This window comes from Branchiostoma lanceolatum, chromosome 1 (assembly GCF_035083965.1).
Source record: "Branchiostoma lanceolatum isolate klBraLanc5 chromosome 1, klBraLanc5.hap2, whole genome shotgun sequence".
Taxonomy (NCBI): Eukaryota; Metazoa; Chordata; class Leptocardii; order Amphioxiformes; family Branchiostomatidae; genus Branchiostoma; species Branchiostoma lanceolatum.
The window spans coordinates 30,832,793-30,855,906 of record NC_089722.1 but is presented as its reverse complement, the minus strand read 5'-3'; the positions used below and the strand labels follow the sequence as shown (position 1 = coordinate 30,855,906).

Here is a 23,114-nt window from a genome sequence, read left to right as displayed (position 1 = left end):
CCGAGTTGTCCCGAATGGCTAGGGGCCGAGTTGTCCCGAATGGCTAGGGGCCGAGTTGTCCCGAATGGCTAGGGACCGAGTTGTCACAGGGGCCGAGTTGTCCTGATACCTTAATGAGGACAGTTAATAAATCAGCTGAATTCTATTATAGGACTCTCAAGCACATGACATATGTAACTGAGAAAGAGATAAATATCGATAGATAACAATTATGCAAATTGATACATGTACTTAATTTGCATAATTAATGACAAGATACTATAAATCCATAGTGGTCTAGTTTACATGGAGATGGCACGGAATATCCCATTCTTGCAAGGGGAGGATTCTTTAATTATTTATTTCAATTTTGAGCTGGCGTGATTATGAAAAAGTCCATTTGTTAGCAGAAGTGTATTTGTTTAAGTGGATGTGGTTTTGGACTGGTCCATATTGTGTTGAGGTGCTACTGGAAGACTCAATTCCTTTATGGAGAGACTTATTGTTTTTGGACTCAATTTTGGACTGGGGTGATCCATTATTTTAGTGGAAGTATTTTAGAATGGTCCATTGTTATTTTTGGACAGTCAATTTTTTGCATGGCGAGGAGTATGGCTAAACATGCTGTATTTTCTCGCAAATGTTGCCTTTCTAGTTCATCTTGTTTCTCAATCGTGTTAGTCTTTTGCAGAGGCATAAAAGAAATAGTTTATACTTCAATAAAATGACAAGCAGAAGCAAGAGTTTGAACTTCTCACAGCCACAAAATATTCAAAATATAGTTGTAGAGCTTTCTGTTACAGACGAAGCCACTTAATTGCACCTCGGATAAACACACCTTCCATCTAATTGCATCGAATCCCAATATCCAAAACCGGTTCCCGTTCACTGCATTGTAAGTGACTCCGCATATCTGCACCACGCATGGTCACCAATGCCGGATAACTGCACCAATTTTTTTCAAAAATCCTCGACAAGTTAACTGAAAAGGTGCGCTAAAATCGGCAAACGCGGTACAAATGAGCCGATACCTGCCGGTGTAAAGGCGCAATACCGCCAATATGTTCAAAACTGTTTTGAGTAACAAAAGAAGGCGGTCTCCATTGACAGTTACGTTGATATGAATCGTATGGGAGGTCCAAGTAACCAAGTTTTAGTTTCAATTCCTAGTTTCATGGCGGTACATGATTTACGTAAATCGACAACTGTACTCTACATAATGTAACACAGAAACTGTTATCCCATGAGTGGCATGACGATGTTTCAGAATGCCTCCCTGTAACATTACGTGTGTTGTAATGCGGTAGATCGCATGGAAAAAATGAAAGAATGCAAAATCTTTAAAAACAGGTTCGTAGTCATTTCTTTATTTTCAGCAAAGGGTCAATAAATAAAGTTCATATTACTGAATAATTTCGTCTGTTTTCTTTGTACTAGTGTTTTCTGACTAACATTACACCCCCTCGCCCATGGTGGTGCGGTCCAGCTGGGCATTTCGCATAATTGCACCAGCCGGATAATTGCACCAAAAACGCTGACAAATGGGTGGTGCAGTTAAGCGGATTCTACTGTACTTTAAAGAAAATGTGACTAACATGGTATCAGGCCAATTCAGTACCAGGACGATTAGGCACCTGGCAGGACGATTAATCCCTTAATCATTGTACACATTATGTGTATGCATACTATGCGATGTAATGATGATTCGAAAACCTAGTATGTAAATACTCGTATATCGTCCTCCTAGGTGCCGAATCGTCCTGGTTCCGAATTCTCCTGGTTCCGAATCGTCCTGGTTCCGAATCATCCAACATTCCAGTAGCATATGACAAATACACATAATTGTGAATACGCATATCATGTACAACACAATCAGCTTGAGGATAGCTTTAGAATGTAATGCAATAACCTGTTTAGAATATGCTCAGGTGCGACTCTATCCATTACATTATATACCCATGCCAGGTACTTCATTCAAGACAGAAGGTCACAGAAGTATGACGCTAAATTTACACAATCACACCCCTTCAAGTGAACTAAGGCCATGTTGATTCGATTATATTGATGACGTCGACATCCTCTGGGCAGCCTAAAACTGATGCGAGCGTGCGATTAAAAAAAGGTTTCGCAAAAAATTGCCTTCATAATGAAATCTATGTGGTAAGAAAAGATAAACAAAACTAAACACAAAGAGTATGGTACTAGTATACCTCAATTTGCAATTTGCAGCATGTATTTTCCCGCTTGTAGCTGCTTTTTGAGATTAACAGTATGGCCGAATGTTTTTTTTGGTGTGTGTGTGTGTGTGTGTGTGTGTGTGTGTGTGTGTGTGTGTGTGTGTGTGTGTGTGTGTGTGTGTGTGGAGACGGACGAAAATTGATGCTCGCGCGGATGTCATTCTTATAATCAAATCAACATGGCCTAATTAAAAATGATCTACTACGTGATCTTGGCACCGTCGTTTTTATAGAGGACAGAATTTCGAAGATAGGAATCACCAGCATGTGACTCCATATACCTTAATTTGCACAGAGCCGAAATGACAGCATCTCGTCTCTTTCACAGTGTTTGACGCAGGTGGAAAACCCCCAAGTGGAATCTTGAACGGAAACCTGGTCTGGGCCGGTAGCTCCTCGCAGTGCCTGAATGTCACGAGGAAAGGCTTCAACATCACCTTCGGTGGGAAGTTCTACGTGGCAACGCTGGTACCTGTAAGTAGAAGCATTTGAAAAAAAAAAGATTTAACAGATAGAATAAGTTGTAGTGCTTGAATGAATGACATGTGCCTTTCTCTATAGATCACTTAAAACGATCGATGCTGATTCATGCCATTTTTACCTCTATAGATATGGAGGTATAGTTTTAAGTTCGTTTGTGGATAGGAGCGTGTGTTCTGACACAATGTCTAAAGAACGCTTTCAGCGATTGCGATGAGATTTGGTATGTGGACAGGTGTTGTGAACCTGACGGTGAAGATCACTTTTGGGCCTCCTGTTGGCCGACATTGGTACTACAACAGGACTGTCTATTTCTGTATCTTTGGCTCTGGACATGCGTGGTCTTGTTTCTACAGGGAGAAGGCGGAGTAGCCAATGTGAGCCTTCGTATCGGCATCTGTGTGCCCAGCTCCTGTAGTCAGCATGACGTCATTCAAAGACTGGACGGCAGTAAGTCAGGCGTCGGATTTCATACATATTCTTAACAGCTTACCATAGAACGTATGGAATGTATACCAAGTAGTATTACTATACATACTACATAGATTACAGACACTGTACACTATACTTTGAAACACCTAGACCTAACATATTAGCAATCATTTAGCATATCTATTCGGACGGCTAACGCAGATGATTCAACTAGGATCCCTTTATGTGTGAAACTGAATTTAGATGTAGTTTTGACAGCTTCTCAGCAAGTTACCTTTTGAATGATTACAAATATCTTTACTGTTTCAGGTATCTACTGGCGTGTCGTTCTTCAACCAGGAATAGTTCAAGTGACGTCAGCCTATTCACATGAATCCCCGCCTATCCAGAATGTCACTATTGCTGCGATGTGAGCATATTTGCACGTCTTTCGTCTCTTTGTATCTAGAGTAAATGTTGAAGACATTGACCCCTTGGTCTCCTCCTACTTATCGCAAATGATACGTTTATTGCCTTCGCCAAGATGGTTACATTTTCGGGTGCCTGTGTGTGTGTGTGTGTGTGTGTGTGTGTGTGTGTGTGTGTGTGTGTGTGTGTGTGTGCGTGTGTGTGTGTGTGTGTGTGTGTGTGTGTGTGTGTGTGTGTGTGTGTGTGTGTGACTCACACCATGGCAAACAACAGCTTTCATCTGCGCTGTTTGTGGCAAACACTGCAAGAGTAAAGCTGTGTGTGTGTGCGTGCGTGCGTGTGTGTTTGTGTAAATACGATAACTCAAGAATGCTTAATTGGTTTGCTTTGATATTGAATATGTGCGTAGGTCTTGATGGGGCCCCCTAGTATACGTAGCTTGTTATGATACTGCAGCGGGACTTCCGGATTTGATATCTCGTGTTCTGTTTCCCATACTCTTTGCGCATGCGCAGTTCTATCTGTAGTGTCATCCTCCTCCTCCTCGCCATCGGCACCACCTATGACGTCATCATCCACCAACCCCGATCGATGGCCATTAAAAGGCAGAAGGTAAGAGCACATCTCAGAAGCATCAATTTCAATCAATCAATCAATAGCTCATTACGTCGTTGCAAGACCCAACATACGGTAGCAGCCTTTATGGGCTTACATGCAGTATGATTTACAAATAAAAGTAATTTGAGAGCAATAAATATATATGTACATGTATAACCGAAACATTACAAACCTGACAATACTCACTTTTATAGTATATATTTTGTACTAGTTTAAATGCTTATTGGCGGCGCTAACACCTGTATGTCAACTAGGTAAGGCAGTGTACACATGTACTCTCCCGATATCTAGCGGTTCATCTTTTCAAAGTTTGAGCTAAATGATGCCTTTGAAATTCATCACCGCCAAACCGTATGTAGGTAGATTATACATCTGTGGTGTCAAGCAGTTAGAAATCATTGCTATGTGATGCTTAACAAGGCAATGTTAATTTAAGCTAATTTGAGGACGAGTCTGGGGCCTCATCATCGCTTTAGACGTTGTGTTATGATGGTCTGAGTAAATCATTTTAGTTCCATTTCATGTCAGCCGTAGAATATTAATATTGAGCATTGTCAAGTATACCAATGTAGCAATTAGATGACCATTACGTATATTTCATAAGGCTGCTCTGACTGTAACGTTTGTTGAGATAATTTTGCAGGAGAGTAAAGCACATGACGTCCCCGTGACTTTACCTGACGAAAACACACCACCGCCGAAGAACAATCTCCCTCACGAGAAAACTTCAACAGCAAAAGAAGGTAAAATCAACTTTGAGTGATATTTTCCCGCCGTCGTCAACGTTCAAGTTACATCATGTCCACAATTATCACTTGGCTAGATGTCAAACCAATATGACGATGACAAAGAATTTTATTGCATAGTCATGCCCAGCAAGGGCTAAATGCATTAGATAACATAATTGAATGAAGAATCGTATTTCATGCTGTATTAGTTGCGGGGTTTAACTCTATTTTTAACTGTTCCATCTTCCATAGGTATCACCGGCCGTATTATCCTGACGATGACAAGGAGCATATTCATGCCCAACAACATTCATGCATTTGATGATATAATTGAATATATGAAGAATCGCATTTCATGCTGTATCAGGTGCGGGGTTTTACTTTATCTAGAACTGTTTCATCTTCCATAGGTATCACCGGCCGTATCCTCCTGTGCTTCTCCCTCTACACCAGTATCGGGAAGCTACTCAGCACCAAACAGGCGCCCGGCAGCATCAAGTGTCTACATGGCATCCGTTTCATCAGTATGAGCTGGGTCATCCTTGGACACACCTGGTTTGTGGCTGACGTGCACATCGGTATGCAGATATGTTTTCTTATTTATTGGTCAGTAATTACCCGTGCAGTGGCAGCCAGTGCTGAATTACTGCAGGGTTTACAATCACATAATACACAACAGATACATATTTGTTCCACACTTACTCTTTGTGGAACTGTCGCAAGGGTCTGGGCGGCTGCCATTTGGCGCCAGCAGGTGACCTCAATACGACCTTACTAAACCGAAGTCAGGTACCCATTCACACCTGGGTGGAGTGAGGAAAGTCGTGAAGAGTGCCTTTCCCAAGGGCACAGCATCGGGGCATAGCAGTGGTTTCGAACCCGGGACCTCTCAGTTCTGGGCGAAACACCCTACCGATTGCGCCACACGATGCCATTCTAATCCAAAGCTTGAATATCGTTTGACAGACAACTACAAAGCAAATAAGTTTGAGCTTTAAAGTAAACATACAGGTCACCATAGCACTGATACGAATGTGTTTTTTTTAAAATTCAGCAGTATCCTATTGATTGTGTGTAACATATTGGTTGTATTTTTCCAAGGGTTAGCCCTTAGAAATAGCCATTCACTAGTTGGGCAACCCTGGCTGTTCATGTATCGATGTGTTCATGTCGAGCCAATACATTAATATGAACATATAAAACAATTGAGCAGAGCAATAGAGCACTGATGGGACGTTCAAATCATCTTATCCAAGGTAAACCTTTAGTTTTAAATGTTTAAAACAAGTTGATTTTTCTATATATATGCATATGATATGATGTTCAAATTACCACACAAACTAACGCAACCTAATACAATGTGTATTTATGTCCCCTTTCAGACAACTTGCTTCAGGTTAAGGAGGTTACGGAAAGATTTACATTTCAAGCCATCACCAATGCCACCATGGCCGTGGACACCTTCTTCTTCCTCAGGTAATGTAACAGTTCTTCCGTACGTTATAACAGTGGACCATGATTCAGTTACATGTATTTTGTTCTCTCATATCATTTCATCTATCCCTTAGTCTAACTATCTGACCGTTGGTGCACCACAGAAGATCTCGTAAACAGTTTCTCCACCCCTCTCAATTTTCTGGTTTTCTTAATGTCCATTCTCTGATATTATCCTCCCATCTTTTCCGTTGCCCACCCCTCTTTCTTCCTCGTTGGACGGTTCCTTGCACGGTAGCTTTGGCTAGTCCCGATGACCGTGACACGTGGCCGTACCACTTCAGTTTTTATTTCTTTACAGTGGTTAAAAGGTCTTCATACTGACCGACGCGTTGCTTGATTCTATTCCGTACGATTTTTTTTCTACCGAGATCACATTGAACGTTGCAACTAGCCGTTCAAGCTTAATGGTGGTCTTGGAATCAATAACTCGCCAACTGAAAATGATTTCATCAGGTTGGAAGAACATAGGATAGTGGCGTTTTCTTTACACAACCAGGCAGTGAGTCTCACCTGCTGATGTTCCGGTGTCTGTCAGACACCTTCCTCATAGCTTCTGACCGAAGTACTGCTTCTCATTGCTATAAGTAGCCGAAGTTAGGTGGCGCCTTTGCGGTGAGAACGCAATCCTAAACGTGGCTAAGTTTGCATCCCCCCTCGTCCCTGTTCATTACTGATGTTGACACCCAGACGTCCTCCTTGATCCACCGGATACGTCTGTTGTCCTCTCTGTCTGTCTCTCTTAGTCACGTTTGGAATTGTGTCCCCCCTTAAAAGCCCAGCCTACTTCGCCTACTTATAGCGGAGAGAAGCACTACTCCAGTCAGAAGCTCTGAGGAAGGTGTTTGTCAGACACCGAAACATCAGCAAGTGAGACTTACTGGTTGTGTAGCAAAAAAAAACTCCAATATCCAATAACTCACCAAGTTTTCAACTCTTCCCCTCCAGTGGACTCCTGATGTCATACCTACTAATCCAGCAGATAGAGAAGAACAAAGGAAGTGGAAAAGCAGTTCCATACTGGATGGTGTATGTCCACCGATATTTGAGGTGAGGATATTTTGAAACACTTACTAGCAGATCCAAACACGCTATTAAACTACGCTCTGCACGAGTTTGTTTGCCAACTTCAGTTTAGTCCATCATATTTCCGCTGTTTCTTTATCAATCTCAGTGTATTGTATATCATTAGAAAGCTTGTGTGATTTTTTTTTCTACGTTACCCAACGTACGGCCAAAAAAGTTAATTAAGATAAGATCAAACTTTTTATGCTAAGTTTAAAAAGGCAACACTTGCATGCAAATACAGCATATCAAACTCTATCTTCCTCCCCATGCAAAAAAGGACTGTCCCAAAATCACTCCTGTGCATAGCATTAAACAGTCCAAAATAGCTTCTTGTTCCGTTAAATCATATGGCTATGAGGTTCTGACAGTTAAAGCTTACCGGTCCCTTGACCGGGGATGGTTGTGGGGGAGTTTGTCAGCTGAGCACACTGCCTCCTTCCATTTGTCTCTGTCGTGTGCCAGCGCTTGGGTGCTGGTAAGGGGCAGGCCGGTCCACTCCCTTATGTTGTCATCCCATTTCTTCCTCTATCTGCTTCTTCTTCTTTTACCTTCCACTGTTCCTTGTAGTGTCACTTTGGAGAGGCCTTTGCTTCAGGCGACGTGGCCGTGCCATTTCATCTTTCTTCTTATAACAATACTAAGGAGGTCTTCAAGATGGTTTGTTCCCGTGGCTCGTTTAAAAATGTCCCGAACTTCTGTGTTGGTGAAGTTAGCTTTAGTACTAGTCAGTAGCATCTCATCTCCACTGCTAGAATTCTCCTTTGCAGGTCGGTTGTTAATGTCCAAGCCTCACACGCACACAGTACAGAAAAATAGAGATTGCCAGTGTCGCCCGCAGCAGTTTCACCTTGGATTCAGACTGATGTTCCTGTCCCTCCAGATGGATCTCAGCCTTGCCATGGCTGCAGTGCTGTCTGTGCTGCTCGGGATATAATTTCTTCGAATTCCTTTGATCCTTCCTTGCTGATTATGGAGCTGCCCAGGTATCCAAACTGCTCCGCTGTTTGAGGCTCGTCCGGGTTTACTACTACCTTAATTGGCTTATCACTTTTGTCATCAGCTTGGTTTTCTCTGCGCTAAAATCCATCCCATATGTCCTGGAGGTATTGTCCAGTAACTCCACCAGATCGGCCAGTTCTGTTTCCCCTGCTGCCAATCCTTCTATATCATCAACAAAGTGTAGGTTTGTTATGTTCCTCCTCACACTATCCAGACCCCCACCCACCCCCAACGCTAACGGTGCCATGGTGGTCTTCTAGGGCATTTGCCATGATTTGTTCAAAGTAGATGTTGAAGAGTGTGGGTGAAAATAGGCATCCTTGCCGTACACCAACAGTAATCCTGAACCATTATTCTACTGTGCCCTGTGTGAGAACTGCACTACTGGCCTTGTTGTCCATATAGCATCATGCCAGACCCGGTCAAAAGCATTTTTCAATAGTCAACAAATACATAATACAGACTTTGCTGGTGCAGTGTGCTCAGTCACTCTATGGGTCAAGAGGGCAGCTGCTAAGCTACACTACCTAGATCCCCCTAACCTCTAACAATTAAACTACAACAAAGAAGGCTGGGGCTGAAGCAACGAATAAGAACGTAGGGAAAACTCACTGGAAGACATTAACAAATGGCTTCATTCAAATCTCCAAGCAGATCTATTGCTGGTAAGGCAGTATCCAAAAGGGCCAGTCAGTACTGATTGGCCCTTTTGAATACTGCCTTGCAACAGATATATCTGCACGGAGATTAGCTTCATTCTGATATCCTCTTGATCAGGTTAACACCTACATACATGTTCGTCTTGATGCTGTGGGTGTGGGTGCTTCCCTACATGTTCTCTGGTCCATTCTGGCCTCCAGTCCTCCTCATTGGGGGGATAGAGCCAAACTGTGGAGACAAGTGGTGGACAAACCTGCTGTATATCAACAACGTGGGCAAGTATGATAAGATGGTAGGTAATTATATATGTTTGTTATTGTTTTCACCGAGAATGAGATACAAGACAATGACTGGGGAAAATAATGGTCCGTGAACCACGTTAGCCACATAATCTCGCTTCAATTTATGTGATATTTTAAAGAGATTACATATTCATGTCTATCTCTCTTTCACTTTGAAATTAGTGTATGAAATGGTCCTGGTACTTGGCCAATGACATGCAGTTTTTCGTCATCGGAGTTCCACTCGTCTATATACTATGCAGGTATGTTACATTTTGTTACATCATGTTGTCTTTTGATAAACCCATCACGAAATGTTGTCATCGACAAAGACATAGTCGTAAAACATGGTACACTCTTAAAGTCTAAAACTATTGAAATACAATCCAGTTACTCTCCACCCCTTATCATGACACAACATGCTATTAATCTAGCGTCTTTTGACTGTAAGTACAAATTAAGATCAAGACTTACATCTGTATCAAAAGTATATTTCTTTATCATAAAAAATGTAGCAGTGAGCTACGAGACGGCAAAACGATGTCTTACTTTTGACTGAAGTTGTTTCAAAATTTGCTAATGATACATCTGCTTCCTCACAGATGGCAGATATTTGGGATTGTTTTGAAGATGGCTCTCCTGTTGGCAAGCTTCATCACCACTGCAGTCATCAGTTGGGACTATGATCTGAAAGCGCCACTAGCACTTGGGTAAGGATACCATCATCATCCTCAGTCGATGTGCTTTCGCTACGACGGGGTTATACCGCCTTTTTACGGGTGACATACCCTTTCGTTGGCTGTCATACAAGACAGGGATTCGCCAGCTTGTTCTCCCGTCCGGGTGAATGTTAATCACCGTATGGCTGATACGAGACGGACTTTCGCCAGACCTCCATCCGGGTGATTTGTAGTGAATCACCAACGACAGAAGGATTTGGACCATTGCACACCGGGGCATGCCCCTACTCTTTTTCGAAAGCTGTGGTGGGTTCTTTTACGTGCGCGGGGTGTGGCTCTCCCCAAACACGGGACCTCCATCTAACGTCCTATCCGAGGGACGTCCCTAACCCTAGATGAGTTAGGTACTCATTTACACCTGAGTGAAGTGAGGAAAGTCGTGTTAAGTGCCTTTCCCAGGAGCACAACGTTGGGCGCAAGTTCGAACATGTCTCTGGGCACAACCCGGGATCGACCCATTGTTTGACAGCCACGCGCTCTACTACTTACGCCACACGACGCCACACCATGAATGTTTCTGAAAGCACAGACCATGTCATTACACACAAACTAACTACTACTAACGTAGTTTATAATTTCGAGTTCTTCAAACCTTTGACTTGACAGGGAAAATATGTTTCGATATGTGAGTTTCTGTCATTCACTGACTGGCGCAATGTAATGTGAATCTGTGAGCTATTGAAAATATCACCATAAAACGTATTGTTAATATTTATTTTCTATATATTTCATTTCCAGTGGTGAGCCTGATATGTCCGTATACTATATCAAGCCATACTGTCGTATCGGACCGTACCTGGTGGGGGTTTCTGTTGGCTGGCTGCTTATCAAGATGAAAAGGAAACAGGCAAAGAGCATGGTGAGTCAAAGACATGTTTGTACCTTCAACAATATTTTAGTGCGTATAAGCCATAACCACGCTGTTTTGCTACCCATATCATACAGAGGTATTCTAGCATTACGAAATCATGGGAGTGAATCACATAACCTTGAAATCAGCGCTTCTTCTTTATCGTCATGTACACACTAGTTTCCTGGATCTATGTGTTCATCATAACGTTGATCAAAATGGTAGTTGCAATACGGCGAACTAATAATGTATATCTGTCCTCACGTGTATGCATTTCGACACTTAATGTGCTATTATTGCTGAGGCTGAAATGATGAACATCTATAATGATAGGCAGAAGGCGTTTATGTCGGGGGACACTAGCGGCTACAACAAGCTACGTAACAAGGTTCAGTACTGTCTTAAGAGAGCAAAACGTTCGTTTTTCAAGAAAGAAGTTGGACAAATGAAGCCAGGTGGTACACACTGGTTCTCCACGGTGAAGGCACTGATAGGGGCTTCCAAACCAAGAGGAAACGGTATGCCAGCCACTGCTGCAGATACGAGTGCACAGTGTGAAAGTTTCAGTAAACATTTCGCTTCGGTCTGGTCAAGTGTTCACCGCATCATACCCAGCCCCATGGAAGTCGCTGATCAGCTGTCCCATCGAACCATCCCGGAACTGAGCATTGGGCAGGTGAAAGCTCAACTGAAAAGGGTGAACCCCCGCAAGGCTACCGGTGGAGATCACATCCCGCCTTGGGTGCTGTCTAACTTTCATGAGGAACTTGCGCCAGTAATGTGCAACATCTACAATGCATGTTTACAACAGGGTGTCTTCCCCATGGATTGGAAAGAAGAACTGGTGGTACCCGTACCGAAGACACCAAAGCCAAAGGGACCAGAGGAATTCAGACGCATCTCCCTGACCAGCAGCTTTGGCAAGGTGCTCGAAGTGTTTCTTCGTGACCTCCTGCTACAGGACACGAATCACCTAATCCATGATTCCCAGCACGGGTTTAGACGGGGACGGTCAACAGTATCAGCGCTCATTTACATGACGCAGTCCTGGTACAACGCGGTAAACAGTGTTCCTAAATTGGATGTGCACACTGCGTTTATTGACTTTACTCGCGCTTTTGACACTATAGATCACGGCAGCCTCCTCCACTGCCTGTCACACATGGGGATCAGACTGGATCTCTGGCGGTGTCTGAGTAGCTACTTGAGCGATCGTGTCCAACGTGTGAAATGGGGGATGAGCATTTCTGAAGCCCGACCCGTTCTCGCAGGCACACCTCAGGGGGGAATTCTCTCACCGACTCTCTTTATTATTGCCATGAACAGTCTTGATCAGGGAATCCCACCCAGCATCACACCAGTAAATACGCTGATGATCTCACCAACTCGGAGTTTCTGATGGCCTCCATGCAGGGTCTCATGCAAGTGGCACTTGACAAAGTCAACGTCTGGGCAAACTCATTTTGCATGAGCGCTAATGCCAAGAAGACAAAAGACATGGTCATCAGCTGTCGCCGTAGCCCTGTATCACCCCCTCCACTTACCTTAAACGGCAAGCCCGTCGAGAGAGTCACATCCTTCAAGCTTCTTGGAATTGTGATCAGCAACGACCTTACATGGGGACCTCATGTTGAGTACACGCTAACTAAGGTCCAACCGCGCATACATTACCTACGCGTAGCCAGGCGTGCTGCCCTACCCACTGATGTACTTGTGCAAATCTACAAGTCTTTTATCCGACCTGTGTTAGAGTATGGGTCCCCTGTCTGGGCCGGCCTTCCACGTTGTCTGTCAAACGAGTTGGAGAGAATTCAGAAGATGTGTTTGAGGATATGTGGAGTTCCTTGTGACCACCTGCCAACCCTGGAGTCTAGGAGAGGGGATGCGTCACGTAGTGAACTTCAGAGAATTCTAAGAGACCCCTCCCAACCCTGCAATGTCTTCCTCCCACCAAGGAAGAAGCCTGACCATAATCTAAGGAACAGGGAAACCCGACACATGAACAAACTACCACTTAGCAAGACCAAACGTCACAGTGACTCGTTTGTTATGAGGACTCTGAGAGACATTCAAAACCTAGTTAAAAGCTCTATTCGTCTGTCCTCGTTCGTCCGAAGTAACTTTTTAACCCTATCTAGACCGGGGGGGGGGGCTAAAAGTGCCCGCGCCAACTTTGACATCGTATAACTGCCAAACGACGTATGGTAGGACAACCAAACTTGGTGACTTTTCCTAAAATTTAGTTGGCAACAATATTATGATAAAAGTATAAGTTTATCATTTTTCATGTTGCCATGGCAACGGGTTTCTGAAGAGGCATTGTATGCAAATTTCACTAATTTCGATTTAAACATAGTTGTTTCCAATGTTTTCTTGCTCAACCACACTAGTTTCCTACATGTATAACATTATATGTATTTTAATGCAACTCTCATGATTCAATATTCATAAATTATGCTAATTTGATGACGTCATCGCTCAAAATCCAAGATGGCGGACAAAATAATTATTTTCGGTATAAACAGGCTTTTTCGCCTTTAAATTCGTCACAACCTGGAATTTTCTTAACCAGAAACATTCAGATTAATGTTTTGTGTCTATTTTGATTGTTATTTGGGGTCATTAATGGGAAAAAAGTATTTTTAAAAATGTCAAAATGGCCGATCCAAAATGGCGGATCCCAGGGGGTCGCTAACAACACATGGCGTCATCGTTCGACGTTATTTTGACGTCAACTTCGTCACCACTGACGTCAAATGTCTTGGCATACCTTTAAATCAATAATACGCACTATTTTGTCAAATACGTTTAGATATTATGGGAATTCCCTATTTAGCCAATAAAATGACATCGATGACGTCATAATTACGTCATATTACGTCATAACGTCAGCAAAATTGCAGGAATTATAAAACTTCACCTGAACATCACTCCCTGCAAATTTGGTGATGATAGGGCATACCGTTTGGAAGTTATGATGGGGGGGTCGAAAGAGCGCCCCCCCCCGTCCAGGAAGTCTCAAAAAAGCCCGGTCTAGATAGGGTTAATGTATTTTAGCGCATGATAATTCTTTTAAATCTGGTCTATTGGAATGTTTTTAACATACTTCTGTAAGAAATCTAATGTAATTCAGGTGTGCCGTCAGACACACCTGCAATGTTGATTTCAGAATAAAGATTGATTGATTGATTGATTGATACCTGTTCTTACCTTGAAACGACAGATGCCGATGATAATCTTCAACTTTCAAACTGAGTGTTGTCTATCAGAAAGGAAATCCTAAAGACACCAAATGATGACGTTTGTCCCTGTTACTAAATTGATGTCGAATTTTGCACATTTCTGTACCAGGCCTTGAAGATGCTGGTGCCAGTTGGTTGGCTTGTTGCCGCTGCCACTGCCTTGACTGTGGTGTATGCAACATACGGCAAGTACAACGGGACAACTTTCCAGACGGAATCCGAGAACGTGCTGTGCCTGACTGCCGCACGCACCGTCTGGGCCATGGCGATTGGTTGGGTGGTTGTCGCATGTTATCATGGATATGGAGGTAAGTAAACACAGCCAAACCTGTCCTCAGCAACCACTCAAGGGACTTAGGAAAATGGTTGCTGAGGACAGGTGGTTGCTCAGGAAAGGGCGAGTTTAACTACTTGTATGTAAAAAAAAATGAACGGGTCTGTTTTAAGCCCCTTTTTAGTCGACTTGGAGTTGGATTGTGTAAGGAGAACCCTAGGCCACTCAAGTAGCATTTTCTAGGAGGAAAACTCCACTTGAGCAGCCCAAAGCTCCACACACACAGCCCTGAGTCAACTCCGAAAACTTGTGTGTAAATCGGGTCTATGTGGTTACCGGCGCTAGTTGGTTGCCCGGCCAGGTTTGACCGTACTTCGAATACCTGCCTGCGTTATTCATGCGCCAGACTCTATAGTGTTTTGTTGAATAAAAACACAGTGATTTATGGATTATGGGTTTTTCGCATCTGAACTCTAATTGTTACTAGTTAACATATTGATCTATTACAAACGAGTGAGTAGTTATGTCAGCTTCTGCCCTTCACTGTTTGTTGAGTAGTATTTTCATTGTTAAAATAACTAGACATCATGTTCCTAATAAATTTACCGTTCAATCTCTTAAGGCACCACGTATTGTATTCAGAGAGCCAAGTACAGGATGTATTGGGTCACTTTTTCCCATTAACCCTTTTTGACTCCGCTTTTTGACAGACAAAACGACATGGCACTGCAATCACGTTTTTCATAACTTTAACAGTTTAACAATTTGTACAATATCCTTTTTTTGGGTGGAGTAAGGAAGGTCGTGTAAAGTGGTTTTCCCTTTCACAACGTCGGTGGCGTCAGGGGATTCGAACACGGGACCGCTGGGTTCTGAGCCGAAAATCCCGCCGTTACGCCACACGACCCCACGCCACAGGGCCCCATTAAAAGTTGTGACGTACTTTGTTGACTACAGGAGTGGTGGACACCATTCTCTCCTGGGACGCCTGGGTGCCCCTGAGCCGACTGACCTACTGTGCCTATCTGATTCATCTTCTGGTGATCGTTGCAGTATACCTTAGTATGGAGGTGAAAATCCACTACTCCGCGTTCACTATGGTACGTTGATGCACAATTCTGTACATGTATTACAGTAACGAGTACATGTAGACTCTGTGCAAGGACTGCAGGAGGACAGTTCAAACGCTGGCAGCTGATTGCCATTGTGAACAAAGAACCTCAGTACCTGGCATGCACTAAATAGCAGGAACAGGTCACTGGAAAAAAGGAGAAATTGGCCAAATAGACAGAGAACATGCCAGAGGAATTAGCCGGCGGAGGTTTAGTTTGTGACTTAGGTCGGCTAACTCCTCTTGCATGTTCTCTGTCTATTCGGCCAATTTCTACTCTTTCCAGCAATCTATGAAGCCTGATAGAGGCTAATACATATACATTTGCGACATGTTCCCTCTTTTTAGTGCATGCCGGGCACTGAGGTTGTTTGTACACGGTGGCAATCAATCACCTGCCAGCGTTTGAGCAGACCTTCTGCCACCTTCCTCTGACTGACTGGTTCTACTTACCACTGCTAGGTGGTGCTGCATAATTGCCTTCGCCAAGAAGGTTATGTCTTTGGTAACGGTTGGGCGCGTGTTTGTATGTGGTTTAGCTCCAAAACTAAGGAAGATATGGATGGATTTTCATGAAACTTAGTATGCGGTTAGGTCATGTCATGTCAAAGACATGATTAGATTTTACCCCTTCCCCCGGCGACTTTCTTTGTTACTGCAGCAGAACTACGGGTGTTGATATCTCGTGTTCTATGCAAGCTATGATCACGATTTTTGGGTGGTAGATGGCTTTTGTGCTCAGAAAGAAGTAGCTTTGGGTCCTCTAGTTAGTAAATGCCTTTGCTCAATTATACACGAAAGCAAAACATACGGACTCCTGGAAGCTACATGGGGAAATATCAAATTTGTTTATTACATTAATCAATCCTTATATTTTTTCACTAAAACTGGTATATTCAAATCAGGACTTGAATATCAGAGAACATGTCCTAGTCTAGTCTTAGGATAATCGTTCTTTTAGCTGATTTCCAACGTCCGTTTTACTTTTTCCAGATCTATTATTTCTTGGGACACCTGACACTATCCTACGGGTTGGCCTTCCTGGTGTCGGTGGCAGTGGAAGCACCTTTGATGGGAGTGGTGAAAATCTTTTTCAAGAAATGAGACAGAACCTGGGCAGTTTCATGTGTTTTTACAATATGGACAAGAATTCTCCATTATTTTTTTCCGAATGTTTCGACATATACATTCTGACATTAATGAATTAATGAAGCTACAACCCATGGCGCCTAGAATTGAGTTAAATCTATTCTGTCTAGACTAGACATTGACTTAATATTCTAATGTTAAAGAGGAAGCTTGTGTTGGAAAATTTTGTTAGTATTTTGTTTATTTATTTGCACAATAAATAACATATTGCTATACGAAAAAACAGAAGCAGAAGGAGAGGATAAACGTATATAGCTTATATTACGCTCTTCTCCTTATACTAATCAAAATTGATAATAATCTTTATTGCCAATAGTCGATAAATAAAAATAAGTAATTATATAGGTAATACATTGGAAGTCAGAACGATACAACAGGGTTAATCAAATAATTGGTGATATAATTCAAGGTTCGATAAGATAAGAACATATGGGGATATCACAGGGGACTAGGACGGTTTATGATATGGCTTTCCAGGACAATTTCAAGCATGATTATAGTCTTAATGACCAATATCCATAAATGATGATGAAGTGATACAAGAAACATATTGGAAGTGATGACGATACAATAAGGATAATCAAATAATTATGATATAATTCAAGATAAGATAAGATAAGAACTGAACATATGGGGGTATGAAAGGGAACTAGGATGGTTTATGTCTGATGAGATGGCTTTTTAGGTCACTTTTAAACATGATTATAGTTTTAATTACCAATAGTCTATATTTGATAATAAAGCAGTAAAAGCAGTATATAGAATGTTATTACGTAACGATACAATACGGGTGATAAAATTAGCAATGATATAACTTAAGATAACTGAGCAAATGAGGATAAATAAGGTGACTTGATCATGAGTGGCTTATGAGATGGCTGTTCAAGTCCCTTTTAACATGATTATGTTAGTATTAATAACCAATAGTCTATGAGTTATAACAAAGTAACACAGGCAATACATAGAATGCGATGTCAATACAATAAGGGTAATCAAATAATTAGTGATATGATTTATAATTTAAGAACTGAACATATGGGGATATCATAAGGGATTAGGCTAGGATGATTTATGAGAATGCTTTTCAAGTCGCTTTTAAACATGATTATATTAGTCTTAATTACCATGAAGAAACAATAAGAATAATAAACAAAAATGCTTACATATGAATTAAGATTAGATAAGAACTCAGATTATGCGGCTATGACTGGAGGCTAGGATGACTTATGAGATTGATTTTAAAAACATCAGAAATTGAGATGCTGATTTGAAGACTGTTCCATATCGTGACACAATCGTATTTTGCGGAGGAATGTGCTAATGATGTGCGGAACAGAGGAATATGAAGGTGATTTCCATAGTAGCCGTGTTCAAGTGAATAAGGGTTAAGAAATATCAAATACATATATATTGGGATAATTGTGAGGAAATAAAATGTGAAGATACTGCAATTTATTGATACTTGTATTTATTGATAATTAATTTTCTTCAAACCATGTAGCTGCTTAAGACAATCTTTGATCAGCCAGTTGTATCAGAGAATCGAAGATTTGGGAAAAGGGACTGTGTTGGTATCATCGGCAAATAATGTTGAATAAAGTATATATATTGAGGAGGCCTGTACTACACTTTTTAGATCAACGATGTAAATCAAGAATAGTAGAGAACCTAAAATTGATACCTGTGGTAGCCTGAGTGTCATCCTGTTTCAGTTCCAGGCTCTACCTTCACCAAACAGACTGAAATCGCTGCATTTGAAATCGTCTGGAATAAATGTATAGTGCTCACCGATTCACGTGTCTCATCTGCATAACGTGACGTCATATCAGTGGTGGATGGCTCATTCCTTGACAAAGACTGGTGTCGTACAGTCGAAAATTTGGGTAAGTCCAATTTTTGTGTTAAAACTTGTTCTAGGTATGACGATGTCTGTACTGCATTTCCTTTCATTTCCTGTGGAGAATGTGACAGACAACACACATTGTAACGGTTTCAATCTAATTATCTCCATGAAAGAAGGCTTTTTCATGGATATACTGTTTTGCTTGCGTTTGGTGTCTGTGTGTATGTATGTGTCACCGGACGCTTAAAGTCACCATAACTGTAGAACCTGTACATGGATTGTAATGATTTTTGGTATGTGGGTGGGTGTTAGGAGGAGGGGGGTCAAGGTCGATTTTGGGCCCCCTGGCATGTGTGACTGGAACTGCAATGGCATATTTGATAAAATCTTCAATGTAGAAGAACTGAAGAGTGGATCGACAGATCGTCATGTTTTTTGGTACACAGGTAGGTTAGACCAAGTTGTACACACTTAAGTGCAAACTATGCAAATGAGACCGAATTTGCATAAGTAAGGAGGTAAATCGTTTGCATGGGTGTCGTCGGATGCTTAAAGTCAGCATAACTGTAGAACGTGTAGATGGATTGTAATGATATTTGGTATGTGGGTATGCGCTGGGAGGAGAATGGTCAAGGTCGATTTTGGGTCCCCTGGTTTGTGTCCCTGGAACTGCAATGGCCTATTTGTAAAAATGTTCTAAAGGGGTATAACTGAAGAGAGGAACAACAGATTTTCATGTTATTTGGTACGCAGATAGGTTGGACAGAGATGTACACACTGAAGTGCAAATCATGCAAAGTTAGTGTGTTTGCGTGTGTGTTTGCGTGTGTGTATGTTTGTGTCACCGTGTGTGTATGTATGTGTCACCGGATGCGTAAAATCAGCATAACTGAAGAACGTGTAGATGGATTGTAATGATATTTAGTATGTGGGTAGGTGTTAGGAGGAGGAATGTCAAGGTCGATTATGGGCCCCCTGGTCTGTGTCACTGGAGCTGCAGAGGCGTATTTGTAAAAATCTTCCAAGTAGAATAACTGAAGGAAGGAACGACAAATTTTCATGTTATTTGGTACGCAAGTGGGTTGGGCAGAGATGTACAAACTGAAGTGGTAATTATACAAATTTTGACTGAATTTGCATAAGTAATGAGGAATATCTACTTCTCCATTGTGGGTATGGACTTTGAGGTCACACCTGTTGAATCCATTGGTCTCTTATCTAGGGCGAGTATTCCCCAATTCCCAACAGCTGGTGGTTCCGCTGCCCAAAACCAAGTAGATGTAAGGGTGGTAACTCTACTAATGGTGTTGCAAAAAGTAATATGTACCTTTTGTTTCATAGTACGGATGTTATATTTAAAATGTAGGTACCTTTAGAACAGGTCAATACACCTGACAATAATTTATGCTAGTGAGGACCCAATTTGCATAATTTATGCATAATCGTGTATTTCCCTAACCGTAAAAGCTGTGGCTGTCATATTTAAGATGTAGGTACCAGTAGGAAAGGTGAATACACCTGGACATAAATTATGCTAATGAGGACATCATTTGCATAATGTATGCAGAAAATTGTATTTCCCTTACCATAATAGCTGCAGATATCATATTTGAGATGTAGGTACCTTCAGGAAAGGTAAACACAATTGTCCATGAATTATGCTAATGAGGACCTCATTTGCATATTTTATGCGTAAATGTGTATATCTCCTACCGTAAAGGCTATGGATGTCATATTTGAGATGTAGGTACCATTAGGAAAGGTAAAAAAACCTGGCCATAAATTATGCTAATGAGGGCATCATTTGCATAATTTAGGCATATCCCTTGCCATAAAGGCTACGGATGTCATATTTCAGATGTAGGTAATTTTAGGAAAGGTGAACACACATGGCCATAAATTATGCTAATGAATACCTCACTTGCATAATTTATTCATAAACGTGTATTTTCCTTACCGTTAAAGCTACGGATGTCATATTTTAGATGTAGGTACTTTTAGGGAAGGTGAATACACCTGTCCATAAAATATGCTGATGCGGACCTCATTTGTATAATTTAGGTATAACCTTGTATTTCCCTTAATGTAAAGGCTACGGATTTCATATTTGACATGTAGGTACCTTTATGAAAGGTCAGAAAACCTGGCCATAAATTATGCTAATGAGGAGTTTTTGCATTATATATATGCATTACCCTTACCATAAAAGCTACTGATGATATATTTCAGATGTAGGTACCTTTAGGAAAGCTGAACACACCTGACCATACTTATGCTAATACAAACCTCGTTTGCATAATTTATGCAGAAACTTCAGAATTCCACTGCAGTAAATGCTAAGGACGTCATATTTGAGGTGTAGGTAATGGGAGGGGAATATCCTGCATTTTCCCGAAAATGTTGCCTTTCTAGGTTCTATTACGTGGATACCCTCTGGCACACAAAACAAAACAACCAGCGGCAACAACAAATAACTAGGAAAAAATAAACACACCTCATATAAAAACAAATTTCATGGAGATTTTGGGTCTTCGGACTCTTGTTTGTATTGTGTGATCAGTTAGTTTTTTTTTTCCATACATAATTCTTAAAAGTTGTTAGTTACTCTTTTGTTTCTAGACCTTAATTCATTATTGAAAATCATCTTGTTTAAGAAACATGAGGAAGGAGTATGATAAATCATCTTTGTCTCAACTTTCCCAAGCACCATGTTTTTTGATCAGTTATATGTGTGTATTATTTTCTTTTTACCTGTGGGGAATAAATAACAAGTTTGATATGTCCGACAGTGCCTTCCACAAGATCAGGATGCTGGGACAAGAAAAAATCCCTCCACTACACAGGATTATTCAGGAAAAAAAGGAGCAGAGCAAGATGATTCCAGTCATAACAGACTAAGGTAACGGGACCTGCCCTAACATGCTACGGATTTTTTACTGATCTTATTTCCCATAACTACGCCGTGTTTGTGTCCAATGACTATGCTGATAAGGAAGGTAAATAACCCAAGTTCATGCACATAATTGTCATTTGCATTCAAAACATACATGTACATATTCATTTCTTGTTTTGTCGAAAAGTAGTATTTTGACAATAATGATGGTAGCGCTGAGTAGAGGGTCACTGCGTAGCTAGACGGCCCGACACCTAAATATACGACCTGTGCCAAGCAGATACACAAGTCACACAACTATCATACGCATAAGAAATATAACTTCATAAAACACTAAAAATTTGGGTCTTTAATTGTTTGTTGAGAAGAAAACCGACCAGAGAAAAACAACGTAAACATTGCTGTCGTCTGGCGACTTTGTTTTCCCGACATTTTTTTGGGCCGCGATGGTGGCGGAACGATTCAACGCATAGCTTTGTTACGCTCTAACATGTGATTGGTACCGTCCATGAAAACGAAACTGAATACAGAGATGGCGAAGATATTTCCCAATAAGTAGACGGAGCATTGTTGATGTAAGCGGTGTCGTTTTTTCGTAATGATTTCGTAAGTCGGGCCGCATTCAAGACGTACGTCGGGCCGCGCGCACAGTGCGAGGTAGCCTATTTCCCGTGAAAACATGAGCTGGGATGCGCTAGAGAGAGCACTTCTCACATGACGTTAAAAGTGCAGACAGTCAAAATTTTCCGGTCAAAAGAAAGCTAGAATATAGTAGACTTCAAGCCTTATTTACATTTCCCTAACTTCATCACCAACTTCCGAAGAGAGCAAAATTACCAAAGCGTAATAAGTTAGGCACCCTATCTGGCGTAGCACTAAATCAGAAGGTACATTCGTGAAAATGTCTCACAGCGTTTTCCGCCTCTAACATCGAAAACTAAAAACAGACAAGCTGTCGACTATTGCTAGAGTAATGTTGATCACCTAGTTGTGTCTTCTCTCTTTTTGGAACATTTGGAATCATGACTACATACATTGTCCATTTTATGATCGTTCTTACATGACATCAGGTATACGAAAGTGTCCTACTTTAACTTCATTGTACATTTCGGGTCTAATTCTATTGTCTCAAACAGCGATTGGCGCTCATCTTCATATTAGGAACTATCGAGTAAAAAGTGGGTTTCATTTTCAACATATACAGCTACATGCAAAATTATTCAACCCCCCTTGCATTTTGGACATTTTGGCAAATTGAGGAACTTTACAGCTGCATAATGTTACTAAATCATATAAGTGATGAACAGATATGTTATTACAGTCTGATATTACAGCAAAAGTTAAGATTTTTTCATAGTCCATCCAAAATAGCAACTTTCACACAAATAGTACGTTGCAAAATTATTCAACCCCCTATGAGGGTTTGTCTTCAGTACTTAGTGCAGCACCCCTATTTATCTGAAAGCTGAATTCACCTGATGTAGACGTGAACGATAGCTTGTCACAAGCTTCTGGCAGTGCTCTTTGGGAATTTCGGCCCATTTCTCATGGGCAATGGTCTCCGGCTAGCAATTTTCCGAGGTTTACGTACCGCAACAGCTTTCAATAGATCCAATCCAAAATTTTGA

At 41.5% G+C, this 23,114-nt stretch overlaps 1 protein-coding gene across 1 annotated transcript in view; it reads left to right on the top strand.

Annotated features, from left to right (window-relative positions):
- LOC136448423 (nose resistant to fluoxetine protein 6-like) overlaps positions 1–23,114 on the top strand; it is a 31,541-nt gene continuing 8,427 nt past the window's right edge. Inside the window, exons 1-16 of the mRNA XM_066447949.1 lie at positions 1–2,690; positions 3,053–3,146; positions 3,438–3,537; positions 4,052–4,148; positions 4,798–4,897; positions 5,293–5,460; positions 6,265–6,358; positions 7,325–7,426; positions 9,221–9,395; positions 9,568–9,647; positions 9,987–10,094; positions 10,863–10,983; positions 14,326–14,524; positions 15,448–15,590; positions 16,595–18,633; positions 21,383–21,492. Of these exons, the coding sequence (XP_066304046.1) occupies positions 4,128–4,148; positions 4,798–4,897; positions 5,293–5,460; positions 6,265–6,358; positions 7,325–7,426; positions 9,221–9,395; positions 9,568–9,647; positions 9,987–10,094; positions 10,863–10,983; positions 14,326–14,524; positions 15,448–15,590; positions 16,595–16,705 (1,422 nt within the window). The 5' untranslated portion in view covers positions 1–2,690; positions 3,053–3,146; positions 3,438–3,537; positions 4,052–4,127 and the 3' untranslated portion in view covers positions 16,706–18,633; positions 21,383–21,492. The remainder of the gene's footprint in view (positions 2,691–3,052; positions 3,147–3,437; positions 3,538–4,051; positions 4,149–4,797; positions 4,898–5,292; positions 5,461–6,264; positions 6,359–7,324; positions 7,427–9,220; positions 9,396–9,567; positions 9,648–9,986; positions 10,095–10,862; positions 10,984–14,325; positions 14,525–15,447; positions 15,591–16,594; positions 18,634–21,382; positions 21,493–23,114) is intronic.